General features: G+C 37.7%; 1 protein-coding gene across 1 annotated transcript in view; it reads right to left on the reverse strand.

Annotated features, from left to right (window-relative positions):
* Positions 1-14,679, reverse strand: part of LOC121372107 (fibrillin-1-like) — a 14,900-nt gene extending 221 nt beyond the window's left edge. The window contains exons 1-5 of the mRNA XM_041498371.1: positions 14,412-14,679; positions 7,956-7,997; positions 6,995-7,360; positions 6,482-6,646; positions 3,617-3,715 (exon numbers count right to left, since the gene is read on the reverse strand). Coding sequence (XP_041354305.1) covers positions 3,617-3,715; positions 6,482-6,646; positions 6,995-7,360; positions 7,956-7,997; positions 14,412-14,451 — 712 coding nt within the window. The 5' untranslated portion in view covers positions 14,452-14,679. The remainder of the gene's footprint in view (positions 1-3,616; positions 3,716-6,481; positions 6,647-6,994; positions 7,361-7,955; positions 7,998-14,411) is intronic.
* Positions 14,680-15,010: the final 331 nt, after the last annotated feature.

Consider the following 15,010-nt stretch of genomic DNA (forward strand, 5'->3'; position numbering starts at 1 on the left):
TAAGCATTGTAAATGTATCTAGTTACACGCAGGTGTTTAAGCATTGTAAATGTATCTAGTTACACGCATGTGTTTAAGCAGTGTAGATGTATGTAGTTACACGCGTGTGTTTAAGCATTGTAGATGTATGTAGTTACACGCGTGTGTTTAAGCATTGTAGATGTATGTAGTTACACGCGTGTGTTTAAGCATTGTAGATGTATCTAGTTACACGCGTGTGTTTAATCATTGTAGATGTATCTAGTTACACGCGTGTGTTTAAGCATTTTAGATGCATCTAGTTACACGCGTGTGTTTAAGCATTGTAGATATATGTAGTTACACGCGTGTGTTTAAGCATTGTAGATGTATTAGTTACACGCATGTGTTTAACCATTGTAAATGTATGTAGTTACACGCGTGCGTTCAAGCATTGTAAATGTATGTAGTTACACGCGTGCGTTCAAGCATTGTAAATGTTTGTAGTTACACGCGTGTAAGACAGGTGTTTAAGCATTGTAAATGTATATAGTTACACGCGTGTGTTTAAGCATTGTAAATGTATCTAGTTACACGCGTGTGTTTAAGCATTGTAAATGTATCTAGTTACACGCGTGTGTTTAAGCATTGTAAATGTATCTAGTTACTCGCGTGTGTTTAAGCATTGTAAATGTATCTAGTTACACGCGTGTATTCGAGCATTGTAAATGTATCTAGTTACACGTGTGTGTTCAAGCATTGTAAATGTATGTAGTTACACGCGTGTGTTCAAGCATTGTAAATGTATCTAGTTACACGCGTGTGTTCAAGCATTGTAAATGTATGTAGTTACACGCGTGTGTTCAAGCATTGTAAATGTATCTAGTTACACGCATGTGTTTAAGCATTGTAAATGTGTGTAGTTACACGCGTGTAAGACAGGTGTTTAAGCATTGTAAATGTATCTAGTTACACGCGTGTGTTTAAGCATTGTAAATGTATCTAGTTACATGCGTGTGTTTAAGCATTGTACATGTATCTAGTTACACGCGTGTGTTCAAGCATTGTAAATGTATCTAGTTACATGCGTGTGTTCAAGCATTGTAATAGTATGTAGTTACACGCGTGTGTTTAAGCATTGCAAATGTATCTAGTTACACGCTTGTGTTCAAGCATTGTAAATGTATCTAGTTACACGCGTGTGTTTAACCATTGTAAATATGTGTAGTTACACGCGTGTAAGACAGGTGTTTAAGCATTGTAAATGTATCTAGTTACACGCGTGTGTTTAAGCATTGTAAATGTATCTAGTTACACGCGTGTGTTCAAGCATTGTAAATGTATCTAGTTACACGCGTGTGTTTAAGCATTGTAAATGTGTGTCGTTACACGGGTGTAAGACAGGTGTTTAAACATTGTAAATGTATCTAGTTACACGCGTGTGTTTAATCATTGTAAATGTATCTAGTTACACGCGTGTAAGACAGGTGTTTAAGCATTGTAAATGTATCTAGTTACACGCGTGTGTTTAAGCATTGTAAATGTATCTAGTTACTCGCGTGTGTTTAAGCATTGTAAATGTGTGTAGTTACACGCGTGTAAGACAGGTGTTTAAGCATTGTAAATGTATCTAGTTACACGCGTGTGTTTAAGCATTGTAAATGTATCTAGTTACACGCGTGTGTTTAAGCATTGTAAATATGTGTAGTTACACGCGTGTAAGACAGGTGTTTAAGCATTGTAAATGTATCTAGTTACACGCGTGTGTTTAAGCATTGTAAATGTATCCAGTTACACGCGTGTATTTAAGCATTGTAAATGTGTGTAGTTACACGTGTGTAAGACAGCTGTTTAAGCATTGTAAATGTATGTAGTTACACGCGTGTGTTTAAGCATTGTAAATGTATCTAGATACACGCGTGTGTTTAAGCATTGTAAATGTATCTAGTTACACGCGTGTGTTTAAGCATTGTAAATGTATCTAGTTACTCGCGTGTGTTTAAGCATTGTAAATGTATCTAGTTACACGCGTGTGTTCGAGCATTGTAAATGTATCTAGTTACACGCGTGTGTTCAAGCATTGTAAATGTATGTAGTTACACGCGTGTGTTCAAGCATTGTAAATGTATCTAGTTACACGCGTGTGTTCAAGCATTGTAAATGTATGTAGTTACACGCGTGTGTTCAAGCATTGTAAATGTATCTAGTTACACGCATGTGTTTAAGCATTGTAAATGTGTGTAGTTACACGCGTGTAAGACAGGTGTTTAAGCATTGTAAATGTATCTAGTTACACGCGTGTGTTTAAGCATTGTAAATGTATCTAGTTACACGCGTGTGTTTAAGCATTGTACATGTATCTAGTTACACGCGTGTGTTCAAGCATTGTAAATGTATCTAGTTACATGCGTGTGTTCAAGCATTGTAAATGTATGTAGTTACACGCGTGTGTTTAAGCATTGCAAATGTATCTAGTTACACGCTTGTGTTCAACCATTGTAAATGTATCTAGTTACACGCGTGTGTTTAAGCATTGTAAATGTATCTAGTTACACGCGTGTAAGACAGGTGTTTAAGCATTGTAAATGTATCTAGTTACACGCGTGTGTTTAAGCATTGTAAATGTATCTAGTTACTCGCGTGTGTTTAAGCATTGTAAATGTTTGTAGTTACAGGCGTGTAAGACAGGTGTTTAAGCTTTGTAAATGTATCTAGTTACACGCGTGTGTTTAAGCATTGTAAATGTATCTAGTTACACGCGTGTGTTTAAGCATTGTAAATGTGTGTAGTTACACGCGTGTAAGACAGGTGTTTAAGCATTGTAAATGTATGTAGTTACACGCATGTGTTTAAGCATTGTAAATGTATCTAGTTACACGCGTGTATTTAAGCATTGTAAATGTGTGTAGTTACACGTGTGTAAGACAGGTGTTTAAGCATTGTAAATGTATGTAGTTACACGCGTGTGTTTAAGCATTGCAAATGTATCTAGTTACACGCTTGTGTTCAAGCATTGTAAATGTATCTTGTTACACGCGTGTGTTTAAGCATTGTAAATGTATCTAGTTACACGCGTGTGTTTAAGCATTGTAAATGTGTGTAGTTACACGCATGTAAGACAGGTGTTTAAGCATTGTAAATGTATCTAGTTACACGCGTGTGTTTAAGCATTGTAAATGTATCTAGTTACACGCGTGTGTTCAAGCATTGTAAATGTATCTAGTTACACGCGTGTGTTTAAGCATTGTAAATGTGTGTAGTTACACGGGTGTAAGACAGGTGTTTAAACATTGTAGATGTATCTAGTTACACGCGTGTGTTTAATCATTGTAAATGTATCTAGTTACACGCGTGTAAGACAGGTGTTTAAACATTGTAGATGTATCTAGCTACACGCGTGTGTTTAAGCATTGTAAATGTATCTAGTTACTCGCGTGTGTTTAAGCATTGTAAATGTGTGTAGTTACACACGTGTAAGACAGGTGTTTAAGCATTGTAAATGTATCTAGTTACACGCGTGTGTTTAAGCATTGTAAATGTATCTAGTTACACGCGTGTGTTTAAGCATTGTAAATGTGTGTAGTTACACGCGTGTAAGACAGGTGTTTAAGCATTGTAAATGTATCTAGTTACACGCGTGTGTTTAAGCATTGTAAACTATATCCAGTTTTGCATCTGCACGTGTATGTTCCGTTCAAGTTGATACAGTCTGCCTCAGGTGGACAAACGTGAGTTCCAGCAGAACATTCATCAACGTCTGAAATATACTCTTCAAAAGAAGAAACGCAAAACCACATTGTCGTAACATTTGGAGAATTGATTTAATTATTGAATGGTGAGTCCGATAATTACCAAATGTTGCAGGATTGTTCACAATTCACTCTAGTCCATTGTGAGTAAGTGATAGGACACACCACCAAGGTCAAGGTCATCTGGAGTCAATACCGGGTGTGGCCTCCGCGTGTGTTGACAACTGCCTGGCACCGCCTGCCCATTGAAGCAACCAGTGTACGGATGACGTCCCGGGGGATGGTGGCCCACTCGGCCTGCAAGGCTGCTGCCAGCTCGAGCAGGGTCTGGGGCTGTGGTTGTCGCTGTCGGAGGCGTCGGTCCAACTCGTCCCATATATGCTCAATTGGGTTCAAATCCGGTGATATCGATGGCCAAGGAAGGACATTAATGTTGTTGTTCTGTAGGAAAGCCGTTGTGAGACGTGCTGTGTGAGGCCTGGCATTGTCATGTTGGAGCACTGCGTTGGCGTTGGCCATAACTGGAACGATGTGTGGCCGGAGGATCTGGTCAATGTAGCCCTGTGCATTCAGGTTGCCCTGCACGTGGACCAGATCAGTTCTGCCAGTGTGTGAGATGGCTGCCCACACCATGACACTACCCCCGCCGAATCTGTCCACTTCCTGCACGCAGTTTGCCGCATAACGTTCACCACGACGCCTATACACGCGACATCTTCCATCATGACGTCGGAGCAGAAATCGGGACTCGTCACTGAACCACACCTGTCTCCATCGCAGTTGAGGCCATTGTCGATGAATCTGGCACCACTGCAGTCGGAGTCGACGGTGTTGTGGTGTTAAGATGACACCTCGAACTGGACGTCTGGCACGAATTCCTACCTCACGTATGCGGTTCCGTACGGTCTGGTCGGATATCCTGCGCAAACCTGGTATTGCTGCGGCTGTGGAGGTGGCAGTAGTCAATCGTTCCCGAAGGTGGCGTACCCGGATGTAGCGGTCCTGCCCGGGGGTAGTGACCCGTGGTCGACCGGATCTAGGGAGGTCACGTGTTGATCCATGTTGCTGGTAACGGTCCCACAGTCTGGAGATGGTGCTTGGGGACACATGGAATGCCCTGGCAACGGCCGTTCTGGATTCGCCTGCGTCTAGTCGGCCGATGGCATTGTTTCTCTGCGGTTCACTGAGACGTGGCATGTCCTGGATTGTCAACTGTCGGCCAGATACAGAGGCCAGGCAAGCGAACACCCTGCACTTTTATACTGTCGGTGTTCATGTTGCACGTGCAGACAACGCACGTGCAGTGGTGACATGGTTTGCACGTGGCTGCGTTTTTGCGAATATTCACATTTTGGAACTTTATTGTACAGTAGCTGCGTTTTATCGAATGTAACCGTGGGAATGTGTTTGGGACATGCAATGACCATATGTTCACAAAGCATGAACCGGTAGGAAACATAAAATCGGAGTTATAACCCATTGTACCCTTTTGCGTTTCTTTTTTTGAAGAGTATATAAGAACACGGTCAGTAATAACAAAAACGATCCAATAATATTGAACCTATTTGTATGCAGGGGAACAAAAGAGAACAAAACAAAATACAAACAAACAAACAATGAAACAAACATTGAGGTTTTGTTTGGAAAATGTCTGAGGTTTTAGATAATATTGGTTTTGCAATCAAATATGCTTGCTCTACTTTACATTAAGACTTTTCTAAACCAAATGCAATTCCATGTTCTCCTTGTCATGTTTCATACCTGTAATAATTAATTAATTTAAACGCCCTTGACTACAAACATCTAAACCATTCCAATCATTTAACATATTATGTTTGAAAAGTTTTTTGACCACACATAAAAACAATATTTAGAAATCTCATATGGTTAAACATTGAATACAACACCCACCATTAAAACTAAAAATATTTACTAAATTTTTACCATTATACATTGCACCATATATGTTTCATAATTTGTTTGGTTATAATTACTTGGCATGTATGTATGTATGTATGTATGTGTGCATGTATGTATGTATGTATGTATGTATATATGTATATATGTATGCAACACTGTTATACAACGGCTCGCCTGTTAATAAAGTCAAGTATTCCCTTATCACGTTATATTTGGTTAGGACCTAGGAAACAAAAGTGTTTGCAGGCACCCAACCATACCTAGAATATAGGGTCGACCCTAAACTTATTTTCGAATTTTGTCAGAATTTAAAACACAAATTCATTTTTAATTTCCTTTTTTTATGGCTACAATTGCATATTAAAAACATGTTTCTGCACAGTAAATGGTGCCTCTGCAGGCACGTAAGAAACGTATCTGGCTATAAAGGCAAGACTACGAGGACATTTGTTGTTTAGGTCAGGTCAGCTCAGCTCAGGTCAGGGCAGGTCAGGTCAGAGGATTGCACATTCAGAGGAAGATGTTGTAGGGTACGCCTGTCATGGACACATGTGCCGATCTTGGCTGACTCCTCTGTCCAGGACAGGAAATGGATTGGGGTGGGTGGGAGAGGAGGCCGCTCGCACAGGCAGGTGCAAGGGAGCACCAGCAGGGTGACCGGCGTCAGTAGCGGGCGGGGGATAGTTTTGGTACTATGGAATTTTGAAACTCCTGTAGGATTGCGCCAAAAAGAATGTTTGTGCAGTTTTAATGAAGGAATTTGGGCGCCTTTTTTAACGCTCCGTCAAAAAAGAAAGTGGAGCTACGTATAATTTTGAATTACGTATGTCGAGAGTATCTCGTTTGTTGTTTACCTTTACAGTTGGTACCATTTCCCGAGAACCCAGCTTTACAGGTACAGGTGAAGGATCCAAATGTGTTGGTGCACAAAGCGTTGACGTCACAGTTGTCCGAGTCCTGTTCACATTCGTCTACGTCCATAGTGGTATTCGTCCCAGACACACAGCTCACGGTGAATTCTGAAATATTGAAATACTGGATCACAGCTTGAAATGGAAATTAACACAGAGATAATGTACACTAACATCAATACATCACGTCATCATGGCAAAAGAATGTTGTTGAGACCTAGATCTAGTCTGGGAAAAATCAGTAACTGAGAACCTTGGTTACGATTACAAGAGAGAAAGAGCTATAAACAAAGAAGATAAGAAAAGATGGAGAAAGTAAGAACGCGACAGAGAGGATGGAGCAGGAAGAGGAAGATGGAGAGAGAGAGAGAGAGAGAGAGAGAGAGAGAGAGAGAGAGAGAGAGAGAGAGAGACAGAGAGCATCATATACATCCTCAAATACATCTTCTTACGTACTTGCAGTAGTTGTTGAAAGTCTCAGACAGTAACCGGTGTCAATATCTTCTGTCAGCATCAGACCGGAAGTGGTTTTTGTCATTCTCACTTTCCACGGGGAGGTTCTACTGACGGCAGCCTCGGTTTGATTAAAGCCATCGTCTGTACAGTCCCACGTCACGGATGACGTCATGCCTGGATTTATACTGAATGTTGCGTTGTCGCACTGCGCACTTCCTGTTTGGGGAGATGTGGACACGTAGGTCATCGACTGGTTGACGGTCGGAGTAATGGTGCACGTGCAGTCTTGAGCGTAACTCTGCATGAGCCGTCCATCGAGGTAGATGTCATTGCCGAAATAGTAGTTGAACTCACACAGGTTCACAACTGGAAACACCAATATCAAATCGTAAAACGTCATACTTCAAAGTTAAAACACCAATGTCATATTGTAATACGTTATATTTCAAAGTTAAAACATCTTGGCTGCAAACTCAGGGCTGTCCCCTTTAATCATAGTAAGGCAAACCATTACCAAATTAATCCCTAGTGATATTGTAGTAGTTTAGAGCTTAAAATATAAAATTCAACAATTATTTAACAGAATATCGGAATAATAGTGGCATAATCGTATTCGAGATAGAAGGAAATTAAGGGTGGAAAGCTTATAAAATTACTCAGTTTGAAATCCAAAACAGCGAACAATAATTGCACAACAATATTCATGATGATACGTGGACAGAGGATATTGTGTTTTTTAATGGAAATGATAAACATTTGAACACAATGAGAATCATTTAGACACCCACGGCGGCTCCTCTGTTCACAGCATAATTGCATGTCTGGAGGTCATGGCTGGTACAGCACGGTTACACGGAAACACAGTGGAATAACCAAAACTACTTCAAGCATGTTTTGTGGGCAACGAACAATATTAATTTAAATTATGTGGTGTTCTATTTTAAATTAGTATGAAACTTACCTGGAATGCTATCATTTGGACACCGCGATTCCGTCACGTACACTTTAAAGAAAGAAAAGAGAAAGACACACTGACTGCATTAGTAATTTGATGAGTATTTTATATATACACGAAATGGACATTTCAAACAGCAACTGTGTGATCGATTAAGAACCAAAGGGAAGAACTCAGCCAGAAAATCATTTCGCATTATTTTAGTTTTCTAACATGATTAATGCTAAGAAAAACATAATCACTGTGGAACATTATTTCTGTCAATCTTGTTCATTCTGTTGATCATTGTGTTTGGTTTGTTTTTTAGTCATTTTTGTTGTTTGAATTTGCGATTTACTGATAAAAAAACGTCAACTTTCAAATTTCACTTTTGACCCTAACCGTCCTTCAAGATTTTTGGTTGTCATAAAACCTACTGTAATTCACTATTATCATATAGCCATTCCCCATAGCTAATATACCTTACAATTTTGGCAATTGTAAATTCTTATTAGAGTTCCCCTACTTTTTTAAGAGTATATATATATATATATATATATATATATATATATATATATATATATATATACACACACACACATACACATATACATATATATTATATATTTCCTAGGTATTTCAATCCGATTCATCATCAACATCATCATCATCATTATCATCAACATCAACATCAGCATCATTATCATCAAGATCAACAACATCATCATCATCATTATTATCAACATCATCATCATCATCATCGTCACATCCATTAAAATCATCATCATCTACATATTCATCATTATCATCGGTATTGTCACAATCATATCAATGATTATCGTCGTATTCATATTCATCAAATCATGGCTATCGTCAAAATTATAATCATCATCATCATCATCATCATCATCATCACCGTCATCATCACTGTGAACGCCATCATTATTACATTAGTATTATTGTAGCAGACGATTTTTATTGTATATTGATAAAGAGATACATCAATACAAATAAACAAGCTAAACTATTCCAAACAGGATCTATCAATTTTAATCGACTTCTCTAAAATATACTGGCCGTATAGTAACTCAAACAGATGACAATCCAATGAAGAAGCCTGTTACGAATTCCATGACTAACAAAACTACTCTTATACAAGGCGTACAAGGAGTTGGATAGTTCAGCTACATATGAAATACTATTATTCCATTATTGTTAACATATTTCAATGGGATTGCATTCTTTCACTAATGTTAACATATTTCAATGGCTTTGCTAAGTTTACTTTAATGCATACAGGTGCAGCCATGCGGTAACCAGTAAGACTTGACGGTTAAATACGTGTGTTGCTGGGGGTAATATGTACCTTGACCTGTGTTCAATTCTTATTCGACAATTTCACCAATACATCCTACTAACCGTGCGCTCGAACATATGACAATGTTGGGGAGGATAAGAGGGAGTCTTATCGGGGCCCACACACGTCGAGTGACAGGTCTCTTGTTTCCTCGTTTATTAACTCTAATTGTCTTACTTAAACTTTCTTATAAAAACTGGTAATATTTGTCAGATTTCTCCTTTGGTTTAGTATGTTGTATGACAGTCAGCCATGCGATTATAACAGTGATGTCTAGGTGAGTGAGTCCTAAATACATGGTCAAGCTCGGGTTGATACTGAATCTAAATAACTCCACACGGGTGTTTTAACATACACGGGCTTCCTTGCGTATCCCAGAGAGGCCTGTTCAACTTCAAAGCTAACTGACTAAATTTAGGTTGATCGTACTTAACTGTATAGAAGTGATGTTGCGAAATTCATAATGATTAACAGACACAGGGCGTATCCTTATGGGGTAAATCAGCCTCGGTGGTGTCGTGGTTAAGCCATCGGACATAAGGCTTGTAGGTACTGGGTTCACAGCTCGGTACCGGCTCCCACCCTGAGCTAGTTTTAACGACTGAATGGGTAGGTGTAAGACCACTACAGCCTCTTTTCTCTCACTAACCACTAACCACTAACCCACTGCCCTGGACAGACAGTCCATATAGCTGAGGTGTGTGCCAGGACAGCGTGCTTAAACCTTAATTGGATATAAGCACGAAAATAAGTTCAAATGAATGAATATGGGGTAAATACTCTCTCCCCACCACTCCTAATTACTATCGAGTCTCCCATACCTTCACTCAAACAGTTAAATGTTAAAGTTTGTTTTGTTTAACGACACCACTAGAGCACATTGATTTATTAAATCATCGGCTGCTGGATGTCAACATTTGGTAATTTTAGCATATAGTCTTAGAGAGGAAACCCGCTACATTTTTTCCAATATTTTATATGCACCATCCCACAGACAGGATAGCACATACCACGGCGTTTTATATACCAGTCGTGGTGCACTTGCGGTAACGAAACATAGCCCAATAGGCCCACCGACGGGGATTGATTCCAGATAGACTGCGCATCAGGCGAGCGCTCTACCACTGGGCTATATCCCGCCCTCACCAAACAGATTTAAACTAGATGCATTTTGATGGTAAATTGATGCACTTACCTTGTTTGACACCCAATAGCCAATCTCTATTTTTGTTTTCGGGTGTCGTTAAACACCCATTCCTTCCATTCCAATTGCCGATGATTAGTAAATCAAAACAAGATTTGTGTATAGTTATTGGTGTGCTTGTATCCAATTAACGTTCAAGCACGTTATCCTGGGTACGCACCTCAGCTATTTGACAGTGGGACAGAAAACAGTTTCAGCCTCTAAGGCAGCATCGCATCCCCTTTGTAAGTCATTTTCCATAGATCCACGAGGATCGATCCCCGTCGGTGGGCCCATTGGCTTACTTCCCGTTCCAGCCAGTACACCACGATTGGCATACCAAAGGCCGTAGTGTATCTGTGGGATGGTCAATATGTAAGATATCTTGCTTCTAATAGAACAATGTAGCAGGTTTTCTCTCTGAGACTATATGGCGTAATAACCAAATGTTTGACATCCAGCAGACGATGATTAATAAATCAATGTGCTCTAGTGGTTTCGTTAAACGAAACAAAGTAACTTTGTTTTAACTCCACGACTTAGCTGAAGATGCTATGAGAGTCTAGTGAAGTACGCCCCAGATCTGTGTAAGGTCCGTGTGTCAGTACACGAATATACATGTAGTTTATATATACCTCCACATTAATATACATATACATGTAGTTTATATATACCTCCACATTAATATACATATACATGTAGTTTATATATACCTCCACATGAATATACATATACATGTAGTTTATATATACCTCCACATGAATATACATATACATGTAGTTTATATATACCTCCACATTAATATACATGTATTTTATATATACCTCCACATTAATGTACATGTAGTTTATATATACCTCCACATTAATGTACATGTAGTTTATATACACCTCCACACTAATATACATATACATGTAGTTTATATATACCTCCACATGAATATACATATACATGTAGTTTATATATACCTCCACATTAATATACATATACATATAGTTTATATATACCTCCACATTAATATACATGTATTTTATATATACCTCCACATTAATGTACATGTAGTTTATATATACCTCCACATTAATGTACATGTAGTTTATATACACCTCCACACTAATATACATATACATGTAGTTTATATATGCCTCCACATGAATATACATATACATGTAGTTTATATATACCTCCACATTAATATACATATACATGTAGTTTATATATACCTCCACATTAATATACATGTATTTTATATATACCTCCACATTAATGTACATGTAGTTTATATATACCTCCACATTAATGTACATGTAGTTTATATACACCTCCACACTAATATACATATACATGTAGTTTATATATACCTCCACATGAATATACATATACATGTAGTTTATATATACCTCCACATTAATGTACATGTATTTTATATATACCTCCACATTAATGTACATGTAGTTTATATATACCTCCACATTAATGTACATGTAGTTTATATATACCTCCACACTAATATACATGTAGTTTATATATACCTCCACACTAATATACATGTAGTTTATATATACCTCCACACTAATATACATGTAGTTTATATATACCTCCACACTAATATACATGTAGTTTATATATACCTCCACACTAATATACATGTAGTTTATATATACCTCCACACTAATATACATGTAGTTTATATACACCTCCACACTAATATACATGTAGTTTATATACACCTCCACATTAATATACATGTAGTTTATATATACCTCCACACGAATATACATGTAGCTTATATATACCTCCACATTAATATACATGTAGTTTATATATATACCTCCACATTAATATACATGTAGTTTATATATACCTCCACACTAATATACATGTAGTTTATATATACCTCCACATTAATATACATGTAGTTTATATACACCTCCACATTAATATACATGTAGTTTATATACACCTCCACATTAATATACATGTAGTTTATATATACCTCCACACGAATATACATGTAGTTTATATATACCTCCACATTAATATACATGTAGTTTATATATACCTCCACATTAATATACATGTAGTTTATATACACCTCCACACTAATATACATGTAGTTTATATATACCTCCACACGAATATACATGTATTTTATATATACCTCCACATTAATATACATGTTGTTTATATATACCTCCACACGAATATACATGTAGTTTATATACACCTCCACACTAATATACATGTAGTTTATATATACCTACACACGAATATACATGTAGTTTATATATACCTCCACATTTATATACATGTAGTTTATATACACCTCCACATTAATATACATGTAGTTTATATATATACCTCCACACTAATATACATGTAGTTTATATATACCTCCACATTAATATACATGTAGTTTATATATACCTCCACACGAATATACATGTAGTTTATATACACCTCGACATTAATATACATGTAGTTTATATATACCTCCACACTAATATACATGTAGTTTATATATACCTCCACATTAATATACATGTAGTTTATATATACCTCCACACGAATATACATGTAGTTTATATACACCTCGACATTAATATACATGTAGTTTATATATACCTCCACATTAATATACATGTAGTTTATATATACCTCCACACGAATATACATGTAGTTTATATATACCTCCACATTAATATACATGTAGTTTATATACACCTCCACATTAATATACATGTAGTTTATATATACCTCCAAACGAATATACATGTAGTTTATATATACCTCCACATTAATATACATGTATTTTATATATACCTCCACATTAATGAAGCACCACTTAAAATGTATTGCAGCCCAAAACGCACGTAGAAGTGGTTCGTTCCTATGGGGTTTAAAACCTGATTTTGAGATATGTTTTATGTTTTATTTTTATTTAACGACGCACTCAACACATTTTATTTACGGTTATATTGCGTCAGAAATATGGTTAAGGACCACACAGATATTGAGGGAGGAAACCCGCTGTCGCCACTTCATTGGCTACTCTTTCCGATTAACAGCAAGGGATCTTTTATATGCACCATCCCACAGACAGGATAGTACATATCACGGCCTTTGATATACCAGTCGTGGTGCACTGGCTGGAACGAGAAATAGCCCAATGGGCCCTCCGGCGGGGATCGATCCCAGACCGACCGCGCATCGAGCGAACGCTGTACCACTGGGCTACGTCCCGCCCCCTGATTGTGAGATTTTTTACATATCTGTATCTGCTGGATATTTACCGAGAGGGGCGGGAGTTAGCTCAATCTGCTGAGTGCTCGCCGGAGGTGGATCCATTAAACTGATTTGTATTTTCTCGTTCCAACCAGTGCGCCACAACTTGTCAAAAGACATGGTATGTGATTTCCTGTCTGTGGGAAGGTGCATATAAAAGATCCCTAGCTACTAATGAACAAATGTAGCGGGTTTCCTCTCTTAGACTCTGTCAGTTACCAAATATTTGACATCCAATAGCCGATGATTGATTAACTCAATGTTCTCTGGTGATGTCGTTAAACAAAATAAACTTTAACAAAACAGGTTTTTTTACCGAGATGTCATGATTCCAGCTCCATTAATTAATGACTATACACTTTGATGTATATTTATGGTTTCTTATATAACTACTGTCAGTCCACTGTCCCTTAAATAAACAGAACATTAATGACAGTGTTTTGTATCCATGAAATGTAACACTTACTTGCGAAGTATAACCCACACGGTAAAAAAATAGGTGCTTGTTCATTAATGTCCAGGTGTATAGTTTCTATAAAATCATATAAACATGTTTAATATTCGTCAGCGTAAACATATCATGATTTACATGTACATTTACATACACAAATATCGATTTAGCTGGTAAATGCCTAATACATATTAAATTAGTTCTTACCTGCATGTATCCAAATCACAAGCAATCCGAAAAGAAACATCTTCCGGATTCGAAACGAAAAATGAAGACTGGTTTAGATGTTTGCACTTTTATAAATATGTTTAAATCTGTAATGTTCCAAAGAAATATTGTTGAGATCAGTTCTTATCGCATCTCGCTTCTTTGACAAGGGATATAGTTTGTATAAAAGATATCCACATAACTCTAACTCTACATGCTCAATGAAGTCAACTGGAGGCCGCTATACACACCCACCCGCGAACAATAATATCTGTGTGTATGATGTGAGTATGAGTCGCCTACAACTTATTGTGTGCACCACATTCTTCTCCTAGTGGGTTATAAAAATAGTTTATCCAGTGGGTGAAAAACTGTATGAGCAGCTCGTTTTTATTATTCTACCAACGAAACAGGTTTCTTCTAAGTGTCTGTCTTTACGCACGCTTCCAAGCGTAGCTTCCACTGAATACTCGCTAGCCTTTGTCGATCGGGGTGCAAACCACGTCTCCATTACTCGCCTTTCGCATCCCTTCAGAGAAACATGAATAAAGCATTGGCGGACCCAGAGGGAAAGGGGGGTCAGGAGGATCCTGTGAACG

This window comes from Gigantopelta aegis, chromosome 4, assembly GCF_016097555.1.
Source record: "Gigantopelta aegis isolate Gae_Host chromosome 4, Gae_host_genome, whole genome shotgun sequence".
Classification (NCBI taxonomy): domain Eukaryota; kingdom Metazoa; phylum Mollusca; class Gastropoda; order Neomphalida; family Peltospiridae; genus Gigantopelta; species Gigantopelta aegis.